The sequence below is a fragment of the Takifugu rubripes genome, chromosome 13 (assembly GCF_901000725.2).
Source record: "Takifugu rubripes chromosome 13, fTakRub1.2, whole genome shotgun sequence".
NCBI lineage: Eukaryota > Metazoa > Chordata > Actinopteri > Tetraodontiformes > Tetraodontidae > Takifugu > Takifugu rubripes.
In genome coordinates this window covers 5,336,861-5,358,833 of record NC_042297.1, presented here as the reverse complement: position 1 = coordinate 5,358,833, position 21,973 = coordinate 5,336,861, and the positions used below count along the sequence as shown (strand labels likewise).

The following is a 21,973-nucleotide window of genomic DNA, read 5'->3' as shown; positions in this document are numbered from 1 at the left end:
CCTGAAACACACCATTTATTTGGCAGTGTAAAATAAGGCAAAGGGCTTTAGATCATAGTTTATCCACTTTTATGCACCAGCAATGAGTAATTATACATTCAATTTTTACTGTAATTACGCTTCTGTCCATATTCCTACATGTCAAGAGGTCATTATTAGCAAAGGGTGGGGATGGAATAGTATTTTCAGGAACAGAACCTTCAGTAATACAGTAGCTGTTTTTGGGAAGAACTTGGCTTGGGTAGAATCTGATCACAGTCTAAATAAAGATTCAAATTGGGGATTGCGGAAGCTGACACACTATACGGACAAAGATTCATAAGATCACAATCACTGTGAAAGAGTAATACCAACACAACTGCTACAGGCCTTCAGAAGCGGATTATAGTGTGTACAAATGTAAATAGTATTCTTTTACCTTTACTTGTATTCAAAAATATGTTTGGTGACATGGAACACATTTCCAGTAAGCTACAGAGATGAAGAGTGGCTCAAGTGTTTCCTGGGTGCTTTGGTTCTTGCCACACTTGGTTGTTTAGGTTTAATAATTTACATGATTTCTATGTCTTTGTAAAAAAAAGAAAGGGAACCTGAACATCACTGTTTTGGTGTCATAATTTTGTTTGTCATTGCACTAACAGTATCAACAAATTAAAGGACTTTACAGGGAGGTTTAACTGGCAGAATCCTAAAGTTTTAGTCATTGGAAACCTTCAATCATCTGAAGCTGGGTTTCCACATTCCAGTACAGTTTAGTCCAGTTCTAATAAATTCAGTGGAAAAAGAACACAATGAAGTTCTGACATACACTGAAATTATTTGTTCAAAATACAAAGATGTGCAGTTCTTTGATCTAATCCATAGAGAGGTTGACAGCACAGTAGCCCTAAGGTAACGATTGTCTGTCAGTCAGTCTGCAGGCAGTGCCCATCTCATGGCACACCACAGTGCACCTATCTGATGATGCAAGCTGGGTAAACATGTACCACCACCGAACCAAACTGTACAATTAGTGGAAAGGCACCTTTAGACTTTTCTACTCCTACAAAGTTTCCAAATGGATCTGGAAAGATGTCCGTGTGTGGGGTCTGTGCCCATGTGTTGATTGCAGGTTGTTCATTTACACACACACACACACACACACACACACACACACACACACACACACACACACACACACACAGACGCAGATTGCAGATTGAGTGTCGCCATTAATGTAATTATCATAGGAAACAGGATGAAGTGCAGCTTGTCTGTACAGGGTCCACTATCATACTTATACACTAAACAAGATTGGGTTTGATAGAAAGTTCATTTCCAAAATGCCATTAATTCTATTGTTGATTTTATCACATTAAACATATCTTTCAATAATCTTTATAGACACAGTACCCTTGTCAGCTCACTAATCACAATATTTTTTCTTTTTTTAATAGAAGGTAGACGCTTTTGTCTCATATTGGGAAGAAATTCTTCTGTTACACGACACTTTACGCTTTTATCATGACATTAGAAGGAAATGAGCCATATCTTCACCAAGAAGCACTGAATATATCATTTTTAGAAATACATATAAAAATATAGAATTATCTGAATGCCCATAATACAATTGTACACATTAGTCTCAGTAAAAAGCCTATAAGATGTGTAGAAGAAGTGTGGTAGACACAGAGGAGACAGAAAAGCTGAGAGTGGCAGATCTGGGGGGTGGGGGGGTGATTGGTGCTTATGGGGCATTTAATTTTTCTCACATGAGCATAATGCCTATACCTTTTAGACACAAACCTACGTTTAAAACATTTCTCAGCCATTGTTCATCAACAAGTTTCAATAATTTTGCTATAAATAACACTGACACACACATATACTGTAGATATCTTGGTAGCAACACTTTGTACCCTGCATGTATCTAAACATCCTTTGTTTAAACAGACGAGTACAGCCACTCTTAAAATACCTGTAGTGCTGAAGGGGACAAAAACCAATGAGGTACAAAAATCCAACAAAAAATAAACGTTGCCTCTGAGTTCTGGAGAGCCATAAAAGGAGTTAGACTTTAAATTTTATCAGTGTCATTTGACTAAAGTTTTTATTTAGTTGATCTCTTCATGAGAAATATATACAGCCTCATGGGCAGTATCAGTGCCAGGTGGTTCAGTTACAGGTGTGTTCTGTGATCTACACCTTGGACTGCTGTTTTTGCATGCTAATAGCTAACAGCTAATTAGGAGCCCTAGATTCACGGCAGTTTATGACCTTATTTAATGTATTTTTACCACTGTTGCAATCACACAGGGCTGCACAATATCAAAAAGATGTGATATGTGATCAGTGTTGTGATATATTATCATTACCTCTTTCTGCTTAAGCATTTTACTGTAATGTACATTGATATTAATGTTTGTTTCTGTCCATTCATCATGGTGCGGTTAGTTAGTACTTCTCCTTCATGAATGAGTGTGCCTTTTTGGGTCTGTGGGACAAATGGTGTGTTTAGCACAGTTTAAAAAAATGTATGAATATATATGAATATTGTGCAGCCTCTGGATCAAAGCAATGTCAATATCAAAAGGTGCAAGTGGACAATTTTAATTGCATGAAAGGAAAACACTTGAAAATGCAGTTAGACTCACAAAAGGTCTGATTAAAAATTGATTGAATAACAACACACATAAGTGTTATGACTTAAAAACCGGCCTGTATCATTCTTTGATTTTTGTTGCAGGTCAGGTCTGCCTGTATTACTGTACATCAGCAGCTTCACCAACTATAAAAACTCACATCATCTGGTTGATGGATTCTTAAAATGCAGCTTTTATAAAGTTAGAAGGAGGTTTGTTCTCTGCATTCTGCTTGGATGTAGAGTTCATAATTGCCAGAACTTCAATTTTTAGGGTCATGTGATGACAGGGATAAGGATGTAGTGGAATGTGGAAGTGAATCAAACATGTACGAAATCAATATAAATCTTTGAAAGGTTTAGAATAGTTAAACATCAAATAGTCCATGTAGTAAAAATCATAAACTCGTTGCTTCTCCAGCATGCCGACCTGTGAAAAGTATTTTTGTGTGAGCTGCATAGAGGTCCGCGTGTCAGTCGGATTCCGATCTTTGAAACTGGGGAGGGTAACATTGGGGGGCGCCCCGGTCAGTCGCAAGACAAAGTCTGACTCTTCGTTCATGTTCTCAAATTTGCCAATGAAGTCATAGTCAATGAGACAAGGATTGCACAGCTGATTCATCTGTTCCCAGTGAATGTCCATACCTACGGGACGGTGAACATCCAGTAGGTACTGGACAAACTCCTTGAATATGACCCCACTGCCTGTCTTCAAAGCTTCCGAGGAGGGATTGGCTCTGTACTTGGAAATGATTGGCTTCCCAAATAGAGAATGGTAGTAGTTATTGGGATTTTCAAATTTGTCCCTGTATGCCGACACCATTCTTTCCAGGGGCTCTCGGACAAACATAATTTTAGTGTAGGTCTCCAGGCGGTGCATGATTTCCTGATGGTTGAAGCTGTCAAGTGTCTTGAGGTGGTGGCCGTAGTGGACTGTGTCATGTTTAATACTATGAGCATTGGGGGCCTGGCCTGCCAACACCATCAGGGTCCTCTTCCAGTTGGAACAGCCTGCCTTGGGCACCTGGCAGTACAACAACATGTACTTGTCCTCCACATAAAGGTGCTTCACATGATGAGGAGTGATGGTCTTGGAAATGTTGCTTTTGTATTTAGCACAGATCTCCTTTACCAGTTTACGGCGTGCATACATGATATCAGGGGAAAAATAATCTGAGGCCAAATTGGAAGAGGTGGAAGAAGCTGAGGAGGAGGAGGAGTAGGAGGAGGAGGATGCAGGAGAGGAAGAGGACAAAGAAAAATTAATGTTGGTGTGATTGATTGGTGGACTTGTTTTTAGCAGTTTGCGCTGCCTTTTAGACACATGAATGGAGTCCATGCCCTGCTCCCGGGACACCGAGGTGGCCGTCTGTCTCTTTCTCTCAAAGTGTGGAAACTGCATTGGAGGGATCTGGCTGGACAGGATGTTCAGTGCTTCTTCCTGCTTCTGATGATGCTTCTGAGATTTGCCCCTCTCTTTGCCCAGCATAGAAAGAGTCTAGAGACAATACAAGGAGACACGTTATAGTGAATTATCCAATAGCTTAAACAGAAACAGTTTGTGTGTGTGTGTGTGTGCGTGTGTGTGTGTATTAAAACAAAACCAAAATAAAGAAATAAAAACAAATACTGACAGTACTCCAATGAGCCACCTGGTGGTAATGTTTCACCACAACTTAAGCAAAAGCCTGATCCAGTCACACTACGTATTTAACACCAGCTTTGACCTATCAATAAACGTACCTGTAATATCATATAACTGTCTTATGAACAGTTAACGGTGATTCTAAATGAGAATAATCTACTTCCTGATTAACATCATTTGATGCCCGAGGCATTCATGCATTTTGACATTTTATTTCAATTAAACGCTATAATGGCACTGTAAAGGCAATGGATTGGATGTATAATTTTAATTTTACGAGAGACATGGTAATGAGAGCATCATGAATCCCTGCTCATTTCCATTTTTTCTTAAATGCTCACATGCTCTCATTTGCAGGGACATCTGAAGGGGAAAAAGGGAAGGAGTTGTTCCCTACATTCTGTTTAATGTGCAGGGCAGCGCCTTTTACAGCAGACATGGTGGTCTTCAGGGTTTTCACTGATGTATGACTGTCACTGTTGCTGATGATCACAGCACAGAGGAGGGTGAGAAGAGGTCAACTTAGACGAGATAGTCCTCAGAGTATACAGAGTGCTGCATGTGTAACAGAAACAGTTTCTTTCCTGTCTAAACTGTTAAGGTAATGGTGTTTAAATGGTCTTATGGACTGGTAAGACCAAAAAATGATGGATGATCATTTAAAATTCAGAATTTTGGAATGCATGTTGGGATAGTGGAATCAAACTAACATGAATTTTTAATTTTAGGTTAAATTTTTATTTATTTTCGGTAGTACACGCATAAGTTAACTAGAGAAATGTAACGTTAGTGGGACCAGTCTGTTTGCGACTAGGCTGAGAAGAGGAGGGTTCTCAGTTTGAGCCCCACTGCAGACAAAACATGGAAGGTGTTTTGGTAGCAGGGGAAGGTGTCAGAACACCTTCAGATCTGCTGAGGTACCCTTGAGCAAGTTACAGAAACCACAGATGCTCATATAGGGTCCTGTGATGAACTAGCCACTCCTCCAGGGAGTTGATTATTTAATTCATTGTGATCTGTATTCAAATACAAAAATTCTCAACCCCCGAACAAACCAAAAAATGGACATCAGTCAAGGATGCTTCCAGGGTAGGGTTGCTTTTTAACATCCAAAAGCATTCACTGTGATTAAAGTAGACCAGTATTCATTTTTACAGTAGAATGCCCTGAGCCTCATTGCCCTTATATGTGATTCTCTAATTATGTAACCCTACCCTTAACCCTAACTGTAAATTATATAGGTTAGCCTGTGAATGTATAGATTATTGACATGTGCGTAATTAGAATAAAACAGGCCTGGTTGACAAATTATGCTACTGGGACAACTAGAGCCGCGGTGTGAGAAGCATAAAGTTGCACTTGAACAAGGTTGATGTAGTGATGAGTGACAACATGCAATTAGGAAAGAAGACATCTGTTCACACTCATGAAAGAGCTGTATAAAAATCAAAGTCTATTTCTATGAGAATCACGTAAATCCTTCATTAATCATCTCTCACTGTTTGTCTACACTTTGTTAAACAAATCAATGATCATAGAAATTCTCAATTACACCATTAGGAATTTATTGACCAGGGTCAAGTGGGTAGAGTGTAGTAGGCTGGCTGCACAGTGTATTTACACAGATAACATCAGATGCGCCGACAGATACAAGCCTGTACAACAGATAATACTCGTGAGCAGCTTGTGTACCAGTGTTTTGGGAGAAATCAAGTAAAGCTGTACCTCTCTGGACTGCCGTGGTGTGCTTCCAAGCTTTATTCCTGAGGGAGAAAGAAAAGAAGAAACAAGGGGAAATCATCACTCAAATATACAACCTTTGTTTTTTATTTTATTTTATGAAGCAGAGTGGCTCCTGACGCGTCACAGGTTCAGCTAATTCAGCGCTTCCCATCGCCTCGCACGTCCAAAAACTACCTACCACTGATCAACTTGTCCAGAAGAGAAGTAACTCTCAATCTATGTATTGAGCTGCCACCACAAGCATGGGAATTTGGTGAATGAGTTGTGATCCTTTATTTATCTATCTTTATAGATCAAACGTTCACAGTCCTGGACAGTTAGGGTGTAAAAAAGAGAAATTCAGGCTATGTTCTGTAGATGATTAGGCTTATTTGGAGAGAAAAAATTAGAAATTGGAATTTAAAAGACAACATCTAAACTAATCACGTGTCATGATCACACGGGACATATTACATGAGTTGCAGTTAAAGTGCAGTATGTGATCACACAACAAGATGACAGAAGGAGGATGAGGATGGTTTAGAGGCTGGAGGAGAGTGATAGAGCCACAGATTGGATTTGTGGCAGCCTTGGGGACGAGTGTGCACTGGCACACATGCTGCAGCAAGCCAGACGTAATGTTTAGTGGTCTCTCTCCAGCTGGACACCCACCCGCCTCCAATCCAGCTGATAGATAATCAGGCTGACAGGTCTGAGCGGGGCTGCATGGCTGCTGATGGAGGGAAGCAATGACACTTCTGCCTGAGAAACCTGTCACTTCCAATTTAAGGGGGGAATTGATAGGAACCTGCACAGGGGGAGGTGGTGGTAGCACTTGGGGGGAGAGGGGATGCAGGCTGCAACCCTCCCTAAGTGATGAGATCTGCAAATCCCTAGCTCGTGTTTAAGCATTCCTTGGCAGGGAGGTTGAGGAGGGTGTAAAATGTTTCACCCAGGTGGAATGTTGTTTTGATTAGTATGCGATAGAGACGGCTTTGTTGCCGTCTGGCTCTGTGTGCTAAATCTTTACTTGTCCTTATTTTTCTAAATGACACACTGGAGGAAGTGGAGGTGAAGGGAGAATGGGTCGGGCTGAGGAGATGATGTATAGCATTTTTTAAAATCTTGCTTGGGGAACACTGTGGTGTTGTGATCTTCTGACCCTAATGGCATTTGATGCAGCATGTGTGTCTTTCATATCAGTCTACTGTGGCGAACATAAATATTCATCCTAGCAATATGCAGATGAAAACCTGGTTGATGGAAACAATCCTTCCCATCTGCTGCCCTGAACTAATGGAGCAGACCTTTTTAGTTGCCCTCCATCCTGTCAAAATACATGCTTGGTTATCGATCTTGAGAGCGCCATCAAGGGGGTAATTGAAATGTTCAGTGGTTTAATTGGTTTCTTCAGTGTTTAGACTGAGCAATTTTACAAGTTTATTACAGCCTCTAATGGCAACCCTGTCATGTTTTCTCCATACTTGTCACATCTTTTGTGGCACCTCCCTAACTGCGAAAGAATTCTTAATGTGGCACTTTAGTCAAAGAAAATAAGTCAAACTGAGCATATGACGCAAGAGTTGTCCAACTCTGTTGTTCTCATTAGAGCTTGTTTTTGAAATAAATCAGACATGGATAGACTCTAAATCCCCTGCAACATTTGTGCCCAAATTCTGCGTTTGAAAACAGATACGTTTAATGAGAGGAACATTTTTAAGGACAAACAAGTAACACAACGATGTTAACTGAACTTTCTCGGGGTAATTTATAAAAACAATTTGTCTCTGTAACGTGTAGTTGATGGATAATAAAAGTTGCTGCATGATTGAAATTTCACGCTTAGCCAATTCCACTCAGATTGAATAATTACTTTTGATCTAATGCCCAGCAAAACTGATGAAACCAAGTTTTCATCTGCTGAAGATTCACCCTGGTCCTTCAACACATACAGCTACAACAGTATCCCAAATTACGGATGATTTCCAAAATATTTGTTACTAATTTGCCCTGATTGACCGTAGTTTCATTTTTTAATGTACAAAGTAAATTGATTTAATATCCGAATCTTCTTTTGATTAATCTCCTTCGTTGCCCTCTACAGTAACCTTCAACATCCATATCCCTTAGCAGCAAAGCTGTTGAATATTCATGCTGATGAACTGGCATTACTGTGAGGATCCATAAGCAAGTGCCACATCATTAGTGGATCTGTTATTCTTCCCTCAAATACCCTCCTCAATCTCTTTAACAGAGACACACATCAAACCTCTTTTTTCCTACCACCACTGCCGAAGAAGGACAAAGGAGCAAAGCAGTGTAAAATAATGAGCTTGTTAAGTGAAGAACTGCTTCCCCTCTATTCCCGGACAACTTGTGTGATGCCTGGTTTCATGTGCAGACAGCACAGAAGGGTGCTATAAGGCAGACAAGCCGTACTCCCCATCAGACCACTCAGCAGCCCAGGCTGCCATAAACTTCTCATTAGTCATTCACCACACAGAGCCAGGCTGACCCTAACTGCTTTCACTCCACTTTCTTACCCAACAACTTGCACACACCTGCACCTGAGTCACATGCTCTTCCACTTTACTATGTGTGGAAATACAGGGCTCTGGCATGGGGGTGTATTATATCAGGTGGAGGAAAGCAATACATCCTGGAGAACAGAGGCTTTGGATTTAATCTTTATTCCATTGATGTTTTTCACTTGCTGTATTAAGAGAAAAAACAATGTTTCCTCTGATGTTGAATTGTCAAGGGTGCGGCCAGTCAGTTGATGGGTGAGCGATCTGTCATTCTGGACTGGAGTATCCACGGGGAGCAATGTGGTTCTGTGGTTCTCATCAATCAGACAACAGGCTTGTTCTGTGAAAAAGGTGTTTCTTATTCTTTTAAGGTGTTCATACCTAAAAGTGCAACCAGAATTTCATGGAGTAGATTGTTTCCACATATTAACAAATAGGAACCCAGATGGGAAAAAAATATTAAATGCTAAATATTAATACTAACAGAAAGGCAGGCAGACAGCAACATCTTGTGACGACCCATCAGTGGCTCAGGTTCATAGTGTCAAGAACACGGAAAGCTCTGTAGTATAAAGGGTCCAAGGAACCTAGAGTGGTAGTAGCTGGTATCCAGGTAAGAACGGGCAGGAAACAGAGCAATCCTTGAAGTGGCTAGAACCTAGCTGAGACAGAAGGTGCTGGTGGGCCATATCACAACAGGGCATTGGCTACCTCCTAGTAGTAAGATTAGATAAGATCGTACCAATGTATCAGCGACTCGTTCAAGAGGAAGTGCCAGTAGGCATGGGGGAAGTACAAGCAAGCAAGCAGAATGATTGGACTGGAGGATGTTCTGCCGATGAAAATCACCTGGACCAGCATATGGTCCCCACATTTGGGGCCAAAGCAACCCACCTACCAACTCTCTCTACTGAGTAAGAGTATCTCTGGAGAACATGCTAAGTGCAATGTCTACAATAAAGAGGTTTTTGAGATTTAAACATAGTCTTTTGTGCTTATAAAAAGTTAAATTTGTATTTGTTATTGAAAAGCCTCCATATTTTTCCAAATCCATTGTCGGGCTTAGGAGGAGTCATAAAGTACACATTTGAACTATTTGCTCCACATATCGCTAGAAAAAACTCAAGCAGGTAATTTCACACATATTCTGACTTGCACCCATAGAATAGTATATACTGTACAGTATATAGGCAGTAGTAAAAAAAAGATTACAAAACATAGTAGGCTCCATAGTAGCCAGCCAGCCAGCCAGCCAGCCAGCCAGCCACACACACAGACAGAGTGACAGATGGATAGATGCCGGCTGTCACATAACCTCCTTGGCGGAGGTAATTATTACGATTAAGTTTGAATTTAAATGGTAATACTACTTTAAAATATACATTCAAGGACAGAGAATTAGAAAATCAGAACATATGTTTATTTAAACTTAGACTTAGACTTGAACAAATAAAAAAAATTCTGTCATTTTATTAGTTCAATTGGCTATAAGTTTGTTAAACCATTGTGATTCTGAAGGTCACAGAGACACTGTTTTGCCATTGTCAAATACTGGTATAAAGGGTGACAGTATGACTTTGTGCCATCAGAGCTTTTGCAGAAAATCTAACTGGATGAATTAAAGGTTTATATGTAACAATAGCAGCACTGTTAAAAACCCTGACTAGTGAAGAGAACGCCAAGGTTTATCTAGTTGAAAAACTCAATGTTCTGCTTTAATGTTGTGTAAATGTGCAGGATAATGCCTATTGCAATGCCTAGGCTAACATTCCTGGCTCCTAGTGTTTGTGTTGCAGCAGGACAGCAATTATCAAAAGGACAACTGAAGAGAAAAATAGATAATGATGAATATGAAACAGTCTCTCAACCCAAAATGCCCACAATTAAACAGAACAAGATGAATTGGGATCCTTAAAATGATGTATATCAGGCTTTATATCGAGGAGGTATTAACTACTGAGCGCAGTGTTATTATGATATTAGAGGAGTAATAACGGGACATCACATATGCTACGAAGGCTAATCATTGAAGTAGATGAACCAGTTTTGGAGCAATAAAAACTGCACTGTTTACTCCAGTCACAAACTTGCACATTTTCTATAAAATATATATGAGATATTTAAAAACATGCTCTATAGCTTCATGCATCAAGATGAGGATTACAAAATTACACCTACCCACACATGCAAGGATACTCTGTCAGCTCCGTATTTCAACATTTGTGCACATATGAAGCAGCATTAGCATTCAAACTTGTATTTATGGATTTTGATGAATGAGAGACTAAAACCCTTCAGGCAGGGCCAGGTGGATTGTTTTTCTTCTCACAGTGGCCAGTGAGCCATTTTGAGGAACCAGATCAGTAACAAATATGGATGTTGGATGGATATTTGACCTATTTTATAATACAGAATTCTGTTCTGTTTTTTGTGTGGTTATTTTTATTTCATCTGATGTAAAACTCTAGAGGAGCCAGGATTACAACTCCTCCTGAGCTTACTGAGTAACCACCGTGTCACAAAGCTGGCAGGTAGACTGAAGACTTCTGTGTCTTCAGTCTTTTGAATCATTTTACACTGCTTAGATTTTGAGCATGTCACATAGCTGACTCACAAGAAGGGGTGCACCCTGGACCTAGTCATAACCTATGGCCCATGGGCGCACCGTCTGTTGTGGATCTAGCTGTGTCTGATCACTTTGAGAACGGTGAGGAAACGTTATCTAACTTTTGTGGCTCCAAATTTGAAGCAGATTTTACAGAGCGCTCCTGCAATAAATAAATCAATGCCCAAGTCAATGGCTCTTATTTAAACTAAACCCACTAAAACAAGAAAACCCGCATGGAGAAATGAGAAAATTTAAAAAATGAAAAGAAACTGCAGAGTGCTGAGAGGACATGGAAGAAATAAAACTAACAGTTCACTTTAAACTACAGTATGTTAACGCCTCAAAATGTATAATCAATGAAAAAATCTTCTTTAAAAAGGGCTAGAATCTACTACTTACAAAAAATATACTAAAATAAAAACAAACCCAAATTCCTCCCCTCTACAATCGAACAATTAATGAGCACAAACTCAAAGAGGTCCTCCAAGATACCAAGTGACGCCCTGTGCGAGGACTTTACAGACCACTTCTGATGTAAAATCAATGACATTAGATCGAGTTTGTTATCTCAACAAATGTTGACACAGCTGGATCATTGATTTTACCCGAGGAAATATCTTGCCGGTTGATACAAGGACACTTGGTCGAGTTTTCTCCCCAGTAACACCCACAACCAGTCTTCTAGACTAAATTCCCACATCATTTTTAAAATCATTTTATAGAATCTTTGCGAAACAGCTGTTATACATAAGGAATTATCTCTCTAAATAAAAAAAAAAGAAAATTTGCAGAGCTTTTTTATGCAAAAATAAAATCTTGGAGAGGCATTAGTGAGCTTTTGGGATGAATCAAAGTAACAAGACAGCCCTTTAAAAGATTGTAAATGACATCAGATACAATATACATAACCATATCTCACATTCACAAGTGTTTACTGTACTGATTGCGACTTCTTTGTAAGTTTGGACTTCTTTGTGAGTTTGTTCTTTGTGAAGCTCAGTTTTAAAAACACATTAAAAAGCAGCTAAAATAGATTTTTCCCATCAGCCTGTTTATCTTTTAGGTTAGCACAGAGGTGCTGGTGCTGCTCTCTGGTCATCTCAAAAAGAGAATATATAATTTACAATTTTTTACAAAACTCAGCTGCATGAGTTCTGATGAGGATCTGAGGGTGGGAGCGCATTTTACCATTTTACCAGGAGCTTTCAGGATTTATAATATAATCTTTTATTATGGCTTAGTGGTCTTAGGCCTTCTTAGTTATATGACTTTTCTTTTATCAACCCTTGTGGACCATTAACAGCAATGCAGGGTGGTTCTAAAACACACGGCAAGGGGGCATTAAGTTATTTTGGCCCCAAGATTATGGAACAGCCTACCAGAGAACCTCATGGCCATAGAGACTGTTGATGTTTTGTTTTTGTTTTTTTTAAAAAGGCTCAAGACCCACCTTTTCAATCAGGCTTTTTTTTTTTTTTTTAAAGGGCTTTTATTTTATTCTGCCATTTTAGTTTCTCAGTTTCTAGGTTTTGTATTATGATCTTATTTAAGCCCTTAGTTTTAAGCCTTTACATGTTGTGCTCTATGTTACTGTTATACCTTTTATCCTATCTTATTGTCTTACCTTTTAACCTATTCTATAATATTCTTCTGTTATACCTTTTATCTTATTTTCCTTTTTTATACCATCATTTATTAGTTCCAGTGTCTCCTCAGTAGGGCCCACCAGACTGGGATATGTCTCTGGTCTATCAGCCACGTCTCTTATGGGACAACTATTGTGTGCATGGGGTTGAATGTTTGGCTCCGTGTATGAGTACCTGTGCATGTGTGCACGTGTTTGTGTGGGATTGTATTTGTATTGCTGTGTGCATGTTGGGGTGGGAGGATCAGCTCTTCTGGTTTTCTCTGTTGTTTTTTTTTAATTACCTCTGTAAGGCACTTTGTGCTACACATTTGTATGAAAAGTACCATATAAATAATCTTTGATTAGATTTAAAACTAGAAAATATACATTTATGGTTTCTGTATTAACTTGTTATACAACTTCAGCTTGTAGTTTGCATATTTTTGGATTTATATTTTGTTTTGGTCCTCTTTGTCTTTATTGATGCGCAGTAGCTGATAATGGTCACGTATGTGCGTCAGAGAGCTAAATAACTATGGCAGACTCAGTGCAATAATCATTATTTTGGGTTTTTAAATAGTGGAATGTTTTCATGCAAGTCTAAAATACCTGCATGACATTCCTCTGACTGCTCCACTGCCATTCGTCCAACACAAGGATGGAATATACAGTATTTTAGTGAGTAAAAATCTCTGAATAAGACCGTGTTCACAATCTCATTTTAGATTCCCTCTGATCCCTTATGAAGGTCAAGTGTTGGAAAGAGGTGTAAATCAACCTGTCATTGGTAGCTATTCAGATGAAAATGATGACAACGCCACTGTTCTGCAATAATAAATCCTCTGTCCTAAATAAATAACACATAACTTGTCTCATTATCATTTGCTGAAGAACACAGTAAAGGCATTTGCAAACAGCATCAGCATTGAGTCACATAAAATCTCAGTTTAATGGAGGACTATTTATGTTGCTATGGTACTGCATTAATACCTTTGCAGTTTTTATTTTCACAGCACGTCATTTTCCTGAGGCAACAGCAACTGATGCATTATCATTACTATGATGACATCAACATCACTGCTGTGTAAGATGCTGCATTATCAACTGATAAATATTACATTAGCATAGGCTTTAGCTTAGATAAGATTTTAATACTTAAGATTAAGTGATATATTGATCCTTTAACAATTGAAAGTTTCACGGAAATAAAAGTTACCTTACAAATGACTCAACAAAGTGAGGTGATTCAATATTTTGACACAAAACGCATATATAAGAACATCGGGAAAGAGAAACTGCCTCTTGGGGGCAAACTAATTTTATTTTATTCTTCAAAATATTTCTTTCACACTGTTAATATTGAGCTCTAAGCACAGCAGGGGACTGAATAAATCTACAATAAAGACAGGAGGGCAGATCACATGTGGCTGATTATCTTCGACAATTGCATTTGATTACATTATAGCCTTGCAGTTGAGCCTGCTTGAGGTACTTTCAAGGTTGGGAGAATCGCAGATGTTCAATGGCAAATTCCCATAGAAACAGGAAGTCAGAGTGAAGGCTGTGTTGGGAAGTGGTGGATTGTAATACCACACACAGGACATAGGCCTTGTCTCTTTCACTGGAGGCTATGTGCAAACAAATGGCACCTGTCTTTGTTAAGCCTGGGGTTAAGTAAATTACCACAGCCTAAATGAGAAGCAAGAGGGTTTAGCTGGCAAATATCTTATTAAGAAGCTGCAAAACTCTGGAGGTACATGCAGTGTAAACATCTCAGATGAGACAGTCATGCCACTAAAGTTAATTGTGAAAAGTCAGTGAAGTGTTTTAATATTTTCTGGTTAAGCTGAAACACAGTGTTGTGTGGTACTTCCAAATAAACATAGAAGAGGGTTCCTGAGAGCTGAAAATGACATTGATGTCGAATCATCTCTCTACAGCCTAAATGAACTTGAGACAGTTCTGCCAAACATACTTTATTATCTTTAATATCTAAGTAGACTGATATCCTGTAAAGTTAGTGTAAAGTTCTGAACCTGAGCAATGTCAAGTAAGGAAAAACCTTCCTGACTCGTGGTAACTGCTCACTAACATAAACCTACACAAAAAAACCTTTTTGCACAGAACTACTTAAACAAGAGAACATATTTGAAGATTTTTTTTCACTCTTTTTGAAAGTTTGTGAGTTTCATATATTTCTTTCTGTTAAGATTGTACATTGAAGAATCTAGATAGCGCACGACATGCTGCACACAGACTGCTCCACCCTGCAAAGCCAGTCTGCTGAGGCGTCTGAAAGCCGACAACCTTAACAAAAGCCCTGTAACTTCTATTGTAAAACATCTTCAGTTAGGAAATCGCCACACCACAGTTAAAATTATTTTTAATTATTTTTTAAGATTTGGGGAACCACAGCAGTTTTAGCACTGGCTTGGTGAACCTGAAGAAGATGCAATTTCAGATATTCAAAGCAAGTACTTTTTCCATGTCTATATAAATTGCTGAAAATGTAAACTTTAGACATTTCGAGTTAGATTACTTCCATAAACAAATTATATTGATTAATTCAAAGTGATACGCAATGCCTTCTATATATCGTGTTTACATTTGAGGTAATTCTTTTCATTTTTATTTTCATTTTAGGATTTTGCTACGCCCTCTGTGTGAAGCTATCACAATCTAGCACCTATAATACAGAGCAACAAAATGACCTGAAATCCATTTATTCTTGGAAATTCCAGAAGTTAACACCCAAGATTATACTTTAGACTCACTCAACCTGGTCAGAGGCATTATATGTTTGAACAACAAAAGCATAGGGGACTGGAAACTGACACATTCTTACCAATACATACACATTCAGGACTGGGACACATTCAGGACTGGGTTCTCATTTTAACATTGTGCACAGAGGAACACACCTTCTGTCGCAAAGAACCACAAATGTAGATTAATTCTATCCTCATTAATTCTTTTCTGACCTATCAGGAAAATCAATAATGTTCTGCACTTTCCAGCATTTGCCTAAAGGTCTCAGAAACAAAAAGAATACTCATCAGCTCTCCAGCAACACCATGCATGTACATTATTTTTCTTCTTGAATTCTTGAGATTTATTATTGGATAATACAGATCTTAGTATGAAAGCATCACTCATACAAATAAAATACTTGAAATGTTAACATAGTTATTCTTCTTTCAATGCAAGGACATGTAACGTATTGCATCACTTCCGGTCTTCTCAATCGTTCGTTGTTTGCTCTGTGCACGGTGTGTTGTATTCACTTTACTTAAAATTAAATTTAATTAAAATTGAACACTTGGGACATTCTAGTCACCTGATAACAGTGAGAAATAACCCATATGAAACAAATACAGGGCTCCGCCGATTATCAGCGTTAGCATGGCCTCACCATCTGTTTCACCCGGTGTCTTTGTCTGTTCAGCGTGTGAAATGTTTAGTTACTCCTCTGCCTCCTTTAGTGAAGGGAATAGGTGCAGAAAGTGTAGTTTATTTACGGCTATGGAGGCTAGACTTAGCGAGCTTGAGACGCGGTTCCGCAGCTTGGAGTTAGCTGGAGTTGCGTCAGGTAGCCAGGAGAAGCTAGCTGCTGCGGAGCCGTCTAGCGTAGCTGCAGCTAGCAGTTCCCTGGCAGCAGCCGGCTAGCCAGGGCAGCTGGGTGAGGGTTCGCAGGAAGCGTAGCCCAAACCAAAGGCCCACGGTGCCCCACCACCCACTTCCCGTGGCTAATCGTTTTTTCCCCACTCGGCGACACACCTGCTGAGAAACCGACCCCGGTAATTGGCGACTCTGTTTTGCGCTACGTGAAGCCGACTCCAGCGACCATAGTTAAGTGCATTCTGGGGGCCAGAGCGGGCGACATAGAAGCCAATCTAAAGCTGCTGGCGAGAAGTAAACGTAAATTTGGTAAAGTTATTATTCACGTCGGAGCAAACGACACCTGGCTTCATCAGTCGGAGGTCACCAAAATTAACAGAGAGTCGGTGTGCAACTACGCAAAAACGATGTCGGACTCCGTATCATTCTCTGGTCCCCTCCCCAATCTGGCCAGCGATTAAATGTTTAGCCGCATGTCGTTGCTTTGTCGCTGGTTGTCACGGTGGTGCCCCGAAAACCAGGTGGCCTTTGTAGACAATTGGAGCAGTTTTTGGGGAAAACCTGGTCTGATTAGGAGAGACGGTGTCCATCCCACACAGGATGGTGCCTCTCTCATTTCTAGTAACTTGGCTAATTTTATTAGACCTAAAGTGACCTGACAATCCAGGGTCCAGACCAGGATGCAGAGTTGTAGTCTTACACACCTCTCTGCTGCTTCCATAGAACCATCATCCACCAACAATAATATATTTAACACTATAGAGGTAGTCTCTGTTCCACAATTAAATGTTCACCAAGCACAGAGCAGGGGAGCGGTCAATCACCATAATCTTATTAAAATTAATAATAAAGCACAAGTTGGAGAAACTAATATCACAATTAAGTGTGGACTGTTAAATATTAGATCTCTTTTGTGTAAATCCCTGTTAGTGCACGACCCGATAGCAGATCCTCACATTGATTTTTTTTGTCTTACTGAGACCTGGCTTCAGGAGAAGGAATATGTTAGCTTAAACGAATCTACTCCTCCTACCCATCTTAATTATCATATTCCTCGTGTTACTGGTCGAGGAGGGGGAGTGGCAGCAATCTATCACTCCAAGTTATTAATTAATCCGAGACCAAAACATGTCTCCAGTTCATTTGAAAGCCTGACTCTTGGCATCACCCATCCTAACTGGAAGACAGAAAAGCCACTTCTGTTTGTAGTTGTATATGGGCCCCCTGCTGGACCACATTCAGAGTTCCTTTCTGAGTTCTCTGATTTCTTATCTGACTTGGTCCTTAGAATGGACAAAGTCATTATCATTGGAGACTTTCATATCCATGTAGACGTTGTAAATGACAGCTTTAGAAATGGCTTCATTTCATTACTTGAGTCAGTTGGTTTCCTCCAGCAGATAAACCAACCAACTCATAGCTTCAACCGCACCTTAGATCTAGTTCTGACTTATGGTGTTGAGGTAGAACATGTGTCAGTGTTCCCTCAGAACCCACTCCTGTCAAATCATTCATTGATCACTTTTACATTCATGATTAAGGATTCTTCTATCCTCAGAACACAGTCTTACTATAGCAAATGTCTTTCAGACAATGCTGTAGCTAAGTTTAAGGAAGCAATCCCTGTGCTAATCCCAGGACCACCGTGTCTTTCCCCAGGGATCAATCATTATAGTCTTAGCCCTGCTGAGGTTGACTCTATTGCTGAAGGTGCAGCAACCTCACTGAGAATCACGCTTGATTCTGTTGCCCCCCTGAAAAAGAAAATAGTAAATCAGAGGAGTTGTGCCCCCTGATATAATTCATATATCAGGACCCTCAAGCAGAAAGCACGCAGACTACAAAGGAAGTGGCATTCTTGTAAAATAGATAGCTATCATGTAGCCTGGAAAGACTGTCTATTAGTTGACAAAAAGGCCCTTCGCAAGGCTAGAACAGCTTATTTTTCTTCTTTAATTGAGGAAAATAAGAACAACCCCAGGTTTCTTTTCAGCACTGTGGCCAAATTTACCAAGAGTCACAGTGTTTTAGATCCACGTATCCCTTTTTCCCTTTGTGAGCTTCTTCACTGATAAAGTTCTAGCTATCAGAGAAAAAGCTAACCAGGCCATCCCAACAACTGGACCATCACCAGATGTGCTGACTGTGGGAACATACAGGTTCTCCAACGAGCCCTTAAACTCCTTCAGCCCTATATATTTTTCTGAGGCGTCATCGCTAATTCGGAAATCCAAGACCACCACGTGTCTTTTAGATCCCATCCCAACACATCTGTTGAAGGATGTTTTACCATTGATAGGCAGCTATATCCTGGACCAGATCAATTGTTCTTTAGTGACAGGTTATGTACCCCGGTCCTACAAGGTGGCAGTGAATAAGCCGTTGCTTAAAAAAACATCAATGGATCCTGATGTCTTAGCAAATTATAGGCTGATATCCAACCTTCCTTTTATCTCTAAAATTCTTGAGAAGGTGGTGGTGACTGAGTTACTGTAGCACCTGCAGAGAAACAGCCTGTTTGAGAAGTTTCAGTCAGGCTTTAGAGCTCATCACAGCACAGAAACAGCACTTCCTAAAGTTACTAATGATCTTCTTATAGCTTCAGATCATGGACTGGTTTCTATGCTGGTTCTGCTGGACCTCAGTGCTGCTTTTGATACAGTTGATCACAGCATCCTGTTACAGAGACTGGAACATGTAAATTGGGATTAAAGGGACAGAACTAGACTGGTTTAGATCGTATTTATCTGATAGATACCAGTTTTCTCATGTCCATGGCATTCCATCTTCATACAGTAGGGTTAGCCATGGAGTTCCTCAAGGTTCTGTACTTGGACCAATCCTCTTCACCTTGTACATGCTTACCTTAGGGAACATTATTCGGCAGCATGGGATAAATTTTCATTGTTATGCTGATGACACTCAGCTTTATTTATCCATGAAACCAGAGGAGACAGAGAAGTTAGTGAAGCTTCAGACCTGTCTTAAAGACATAAAGTCCTGGATGTCTTCAAATTTCCTCCTCCTTAACTCAGGAAAAACTGAGGTCATGGTGTTTGGTCCTGAACCTCTCAGGAATAGATTAGATCACATGATCATTCTAGATGGCATCTCATTAGCATCTAGTCTCTCTGTGAGGAATCTAGGAGTACCTTTTGACCAAAACCTCTTCTTCAGCGTATACATTAAAACATTCTCTAGAAGTGCCTTTTTTCACTTGAGGAACATCACAAAGATCAGGATACTACTGATGTGGCATGATGCTGAAAAGTTAGTCCATGCATTTGTTACTTCCAGGCTGGACTATTGTAATTCTTTATTATCAGGGTTTTCAAACAACTCTTTGCTGCAGCCAGAGTTCTGACAGGTATTGACAAAAGAGATCACATAACTCCTTTACTGGTATCTCTTCATTGGCTGCCCATTAAATTTAGAATAATTTTTAAAACCCTTCTTTTGACCTACAAGGTCCTCAGAGGCCTAGCTCCATCCTACCTGGAGGAGCTAATGACACCTTACCATCACAATAGACCGCTCCGCTCTCAGAATGCTGGTCTACTTGTGGTTCCCAGAGTCTCTAGGAGTAGAATGGGGGGCCGAGCATTTAGCTACCAGGCCCCCCTGCTATGGAACCAGCTCCCTGTCCAGGTACGGGAGGCTGACTCCATCGCTACTTTTAAGATCAGACTTAAAACCTACCGTTTTGAAAAAGCATATTGTTACTAATTCTGTAGTTCCAGTTACTATCATAGACAGACAAATTATCATACTTTGGGGGTCATCTAATCATTAGGTTAACATCTTAGCTATGCTGCTATAGGCCAAGGCTGCCTCTGTCACCCCACTGGGTCATGGTTTCCTCTCCTCTCCTCTCCTCTCCTCTCCTCTCCTCTCCTCTCCTCTCCTCTCCTCTCCTCTCCTCTCCTCTCCTCTCCTCAAGTAGACTAGTTATCCTGATTCTTGTGTAGTTTTTCTGCTCCCCCACCCATATTCATTTACAGGTATTGCCGCCTTTGGAGCTGCATGATGACCTCCGGCAGCTGAATGCTAAAGCATCAAACTTCACCTGCTGCCTAAAGATCACGTCACTCTTGCAGCCTTCAAACAATGAGGTTCAACATCAGCAAAACGCAGAAGCTTGCTGTCAACTTCAGTCTTTTGAATACTATGTCTATAATAGAACAAATCTTCTACAAACACATACCTCAGCAACACAAGTTTCACAAGTGAAACGCAGGGACTGGTTGTGGCCAATATCACCACTTAGTATGTAGGAATGTTATGTATTTTATGTTAAAATATATTAACTTTAAAAAGTGGTCATTAGGGCAAACGTTCTCACACAAGGTCACATGACTTCCCATTCTGACAGACCACATACGTACTGCAGTAAAATTTAAAGAAAATTGAAATGATATGTGTGAAATATCTCCAGCCCTTGGAAACAGTTCCAGATATGCTGGGGTGGGTTTACAGACTCAGATTTTAAGACATTCTTTTTTTTTCTTCATATTTCTATTGAGAAGTATGGTGAAGTTTTGAGATCTGAAATTTGGGCAACATTTAAACTGACTATTTTTGCTGTTCTGCTGTGTCTCGGGAACCATTGTCAAATTGACAAAACCAAATCGAAGAACGCGGTTCTTGGCTGAGCACACAAAATACTTTTCTGGGCCTTTTCTGGTTGCCTTTCATACAAACACAATTTTGTGGAAGAAAATGACATGGATAAAAAATGCATGACATTCTACCAAACCCAAAATGATCAACACTTTAGTTCTAATGGAACCAACCAATGACGGACTGCGCAAACCAACTCCATGCTCATACACACGTCTTTATTTTAAAACCAGACACCTTGTTGAAAATAAAGCAATACCGTTTATTTTTTAAACTTCATTAATCATGAGTGATCTTGGTCGGGAGAAACTATCGACGACAGACATTTAACTCTTTGCTGTGTCACAGCTTCCTTACAATCTACCTAGATAACGGAATCCATCTCAAAGCCAATGCCGCCACCGGTACCGAACATATCATGAATTCACTAAGCAAATCTCACCGGAGTCACTAAAGTTTATGCTGGGTGATTCAGCAGTAATGGGGGAGATGTTACAGAGATTGTACTGGCCCCTGCTAGTGTCTGCTGACCATCACACTATCCTTCTCACCCCAGTATAATGCACATTCTCATTATAAGGAAGGCTGAAAAAGTTGTTCTCACATCAAACGGTCTACCAAATACAGTGTTGGCGCCCTGCCGTAATGCTTTGAGTTCAGCTTCTGCCCAAAAACATTTACGAGCAGCTCAATGCTATCTTGTTTTTGTGTCTCTGGACAGCATTGTTCACTCTAAACCTGTCACAATCTACCCCAACAATAAAGCTTGGACGACCACGTGGCTCAAGGCAATTGTTGTCAAAAAGAAAACGGCCTTCATTACTGGTTCTGAGAAGAGGTCAGCAGATATATAAAGCATGCTATTAAAGCAGTCATGCAGAAGTACAAAAATAAAATATCACAATAAAAAAAAAATTCTCCAAGGGAAATCTCAAAACATGGCTGCTGCAAACATCATTTTCACCTACACAACATCATGTTGGAC

General features: G+C 39.9%; 1 protein-coding gene across 1 annotated transcript; it reads right to left on the bottom strand.

Moving 5' to 3' along the window:
- Nucleotides 1-1,134: 1,134 nt before the first annotated feature.
- LOC115251981 (carbohydrate sulfotransferase 8-like) lies at nucleotides 1,135-3,773 on the bottom strand. The gene has a single exon (XM_029846054.1). The coding sequence runs from the start codon at nucleotides 3,771-3,773 to the stop codon at nucleotides 2,958-2,960; it is 816 nt and encodes a 271-aa protein (XP_029701914.1). The 3' UTR covers nucleotides 1,135-2,957.
- Nucleotides 3,774-21,973: the final 18,200 nt, after the last annotated feature.

What these genes read in the sequence shown, in the direction of transcription:
- LOC115251981 (XM_029846054.1), bottom strand. Translation starts at nt 3,773, where the DNA reads ATGTATGCACGCCGTAAACTGGTAAAGGAGATCTGTGCTAAATACAAA.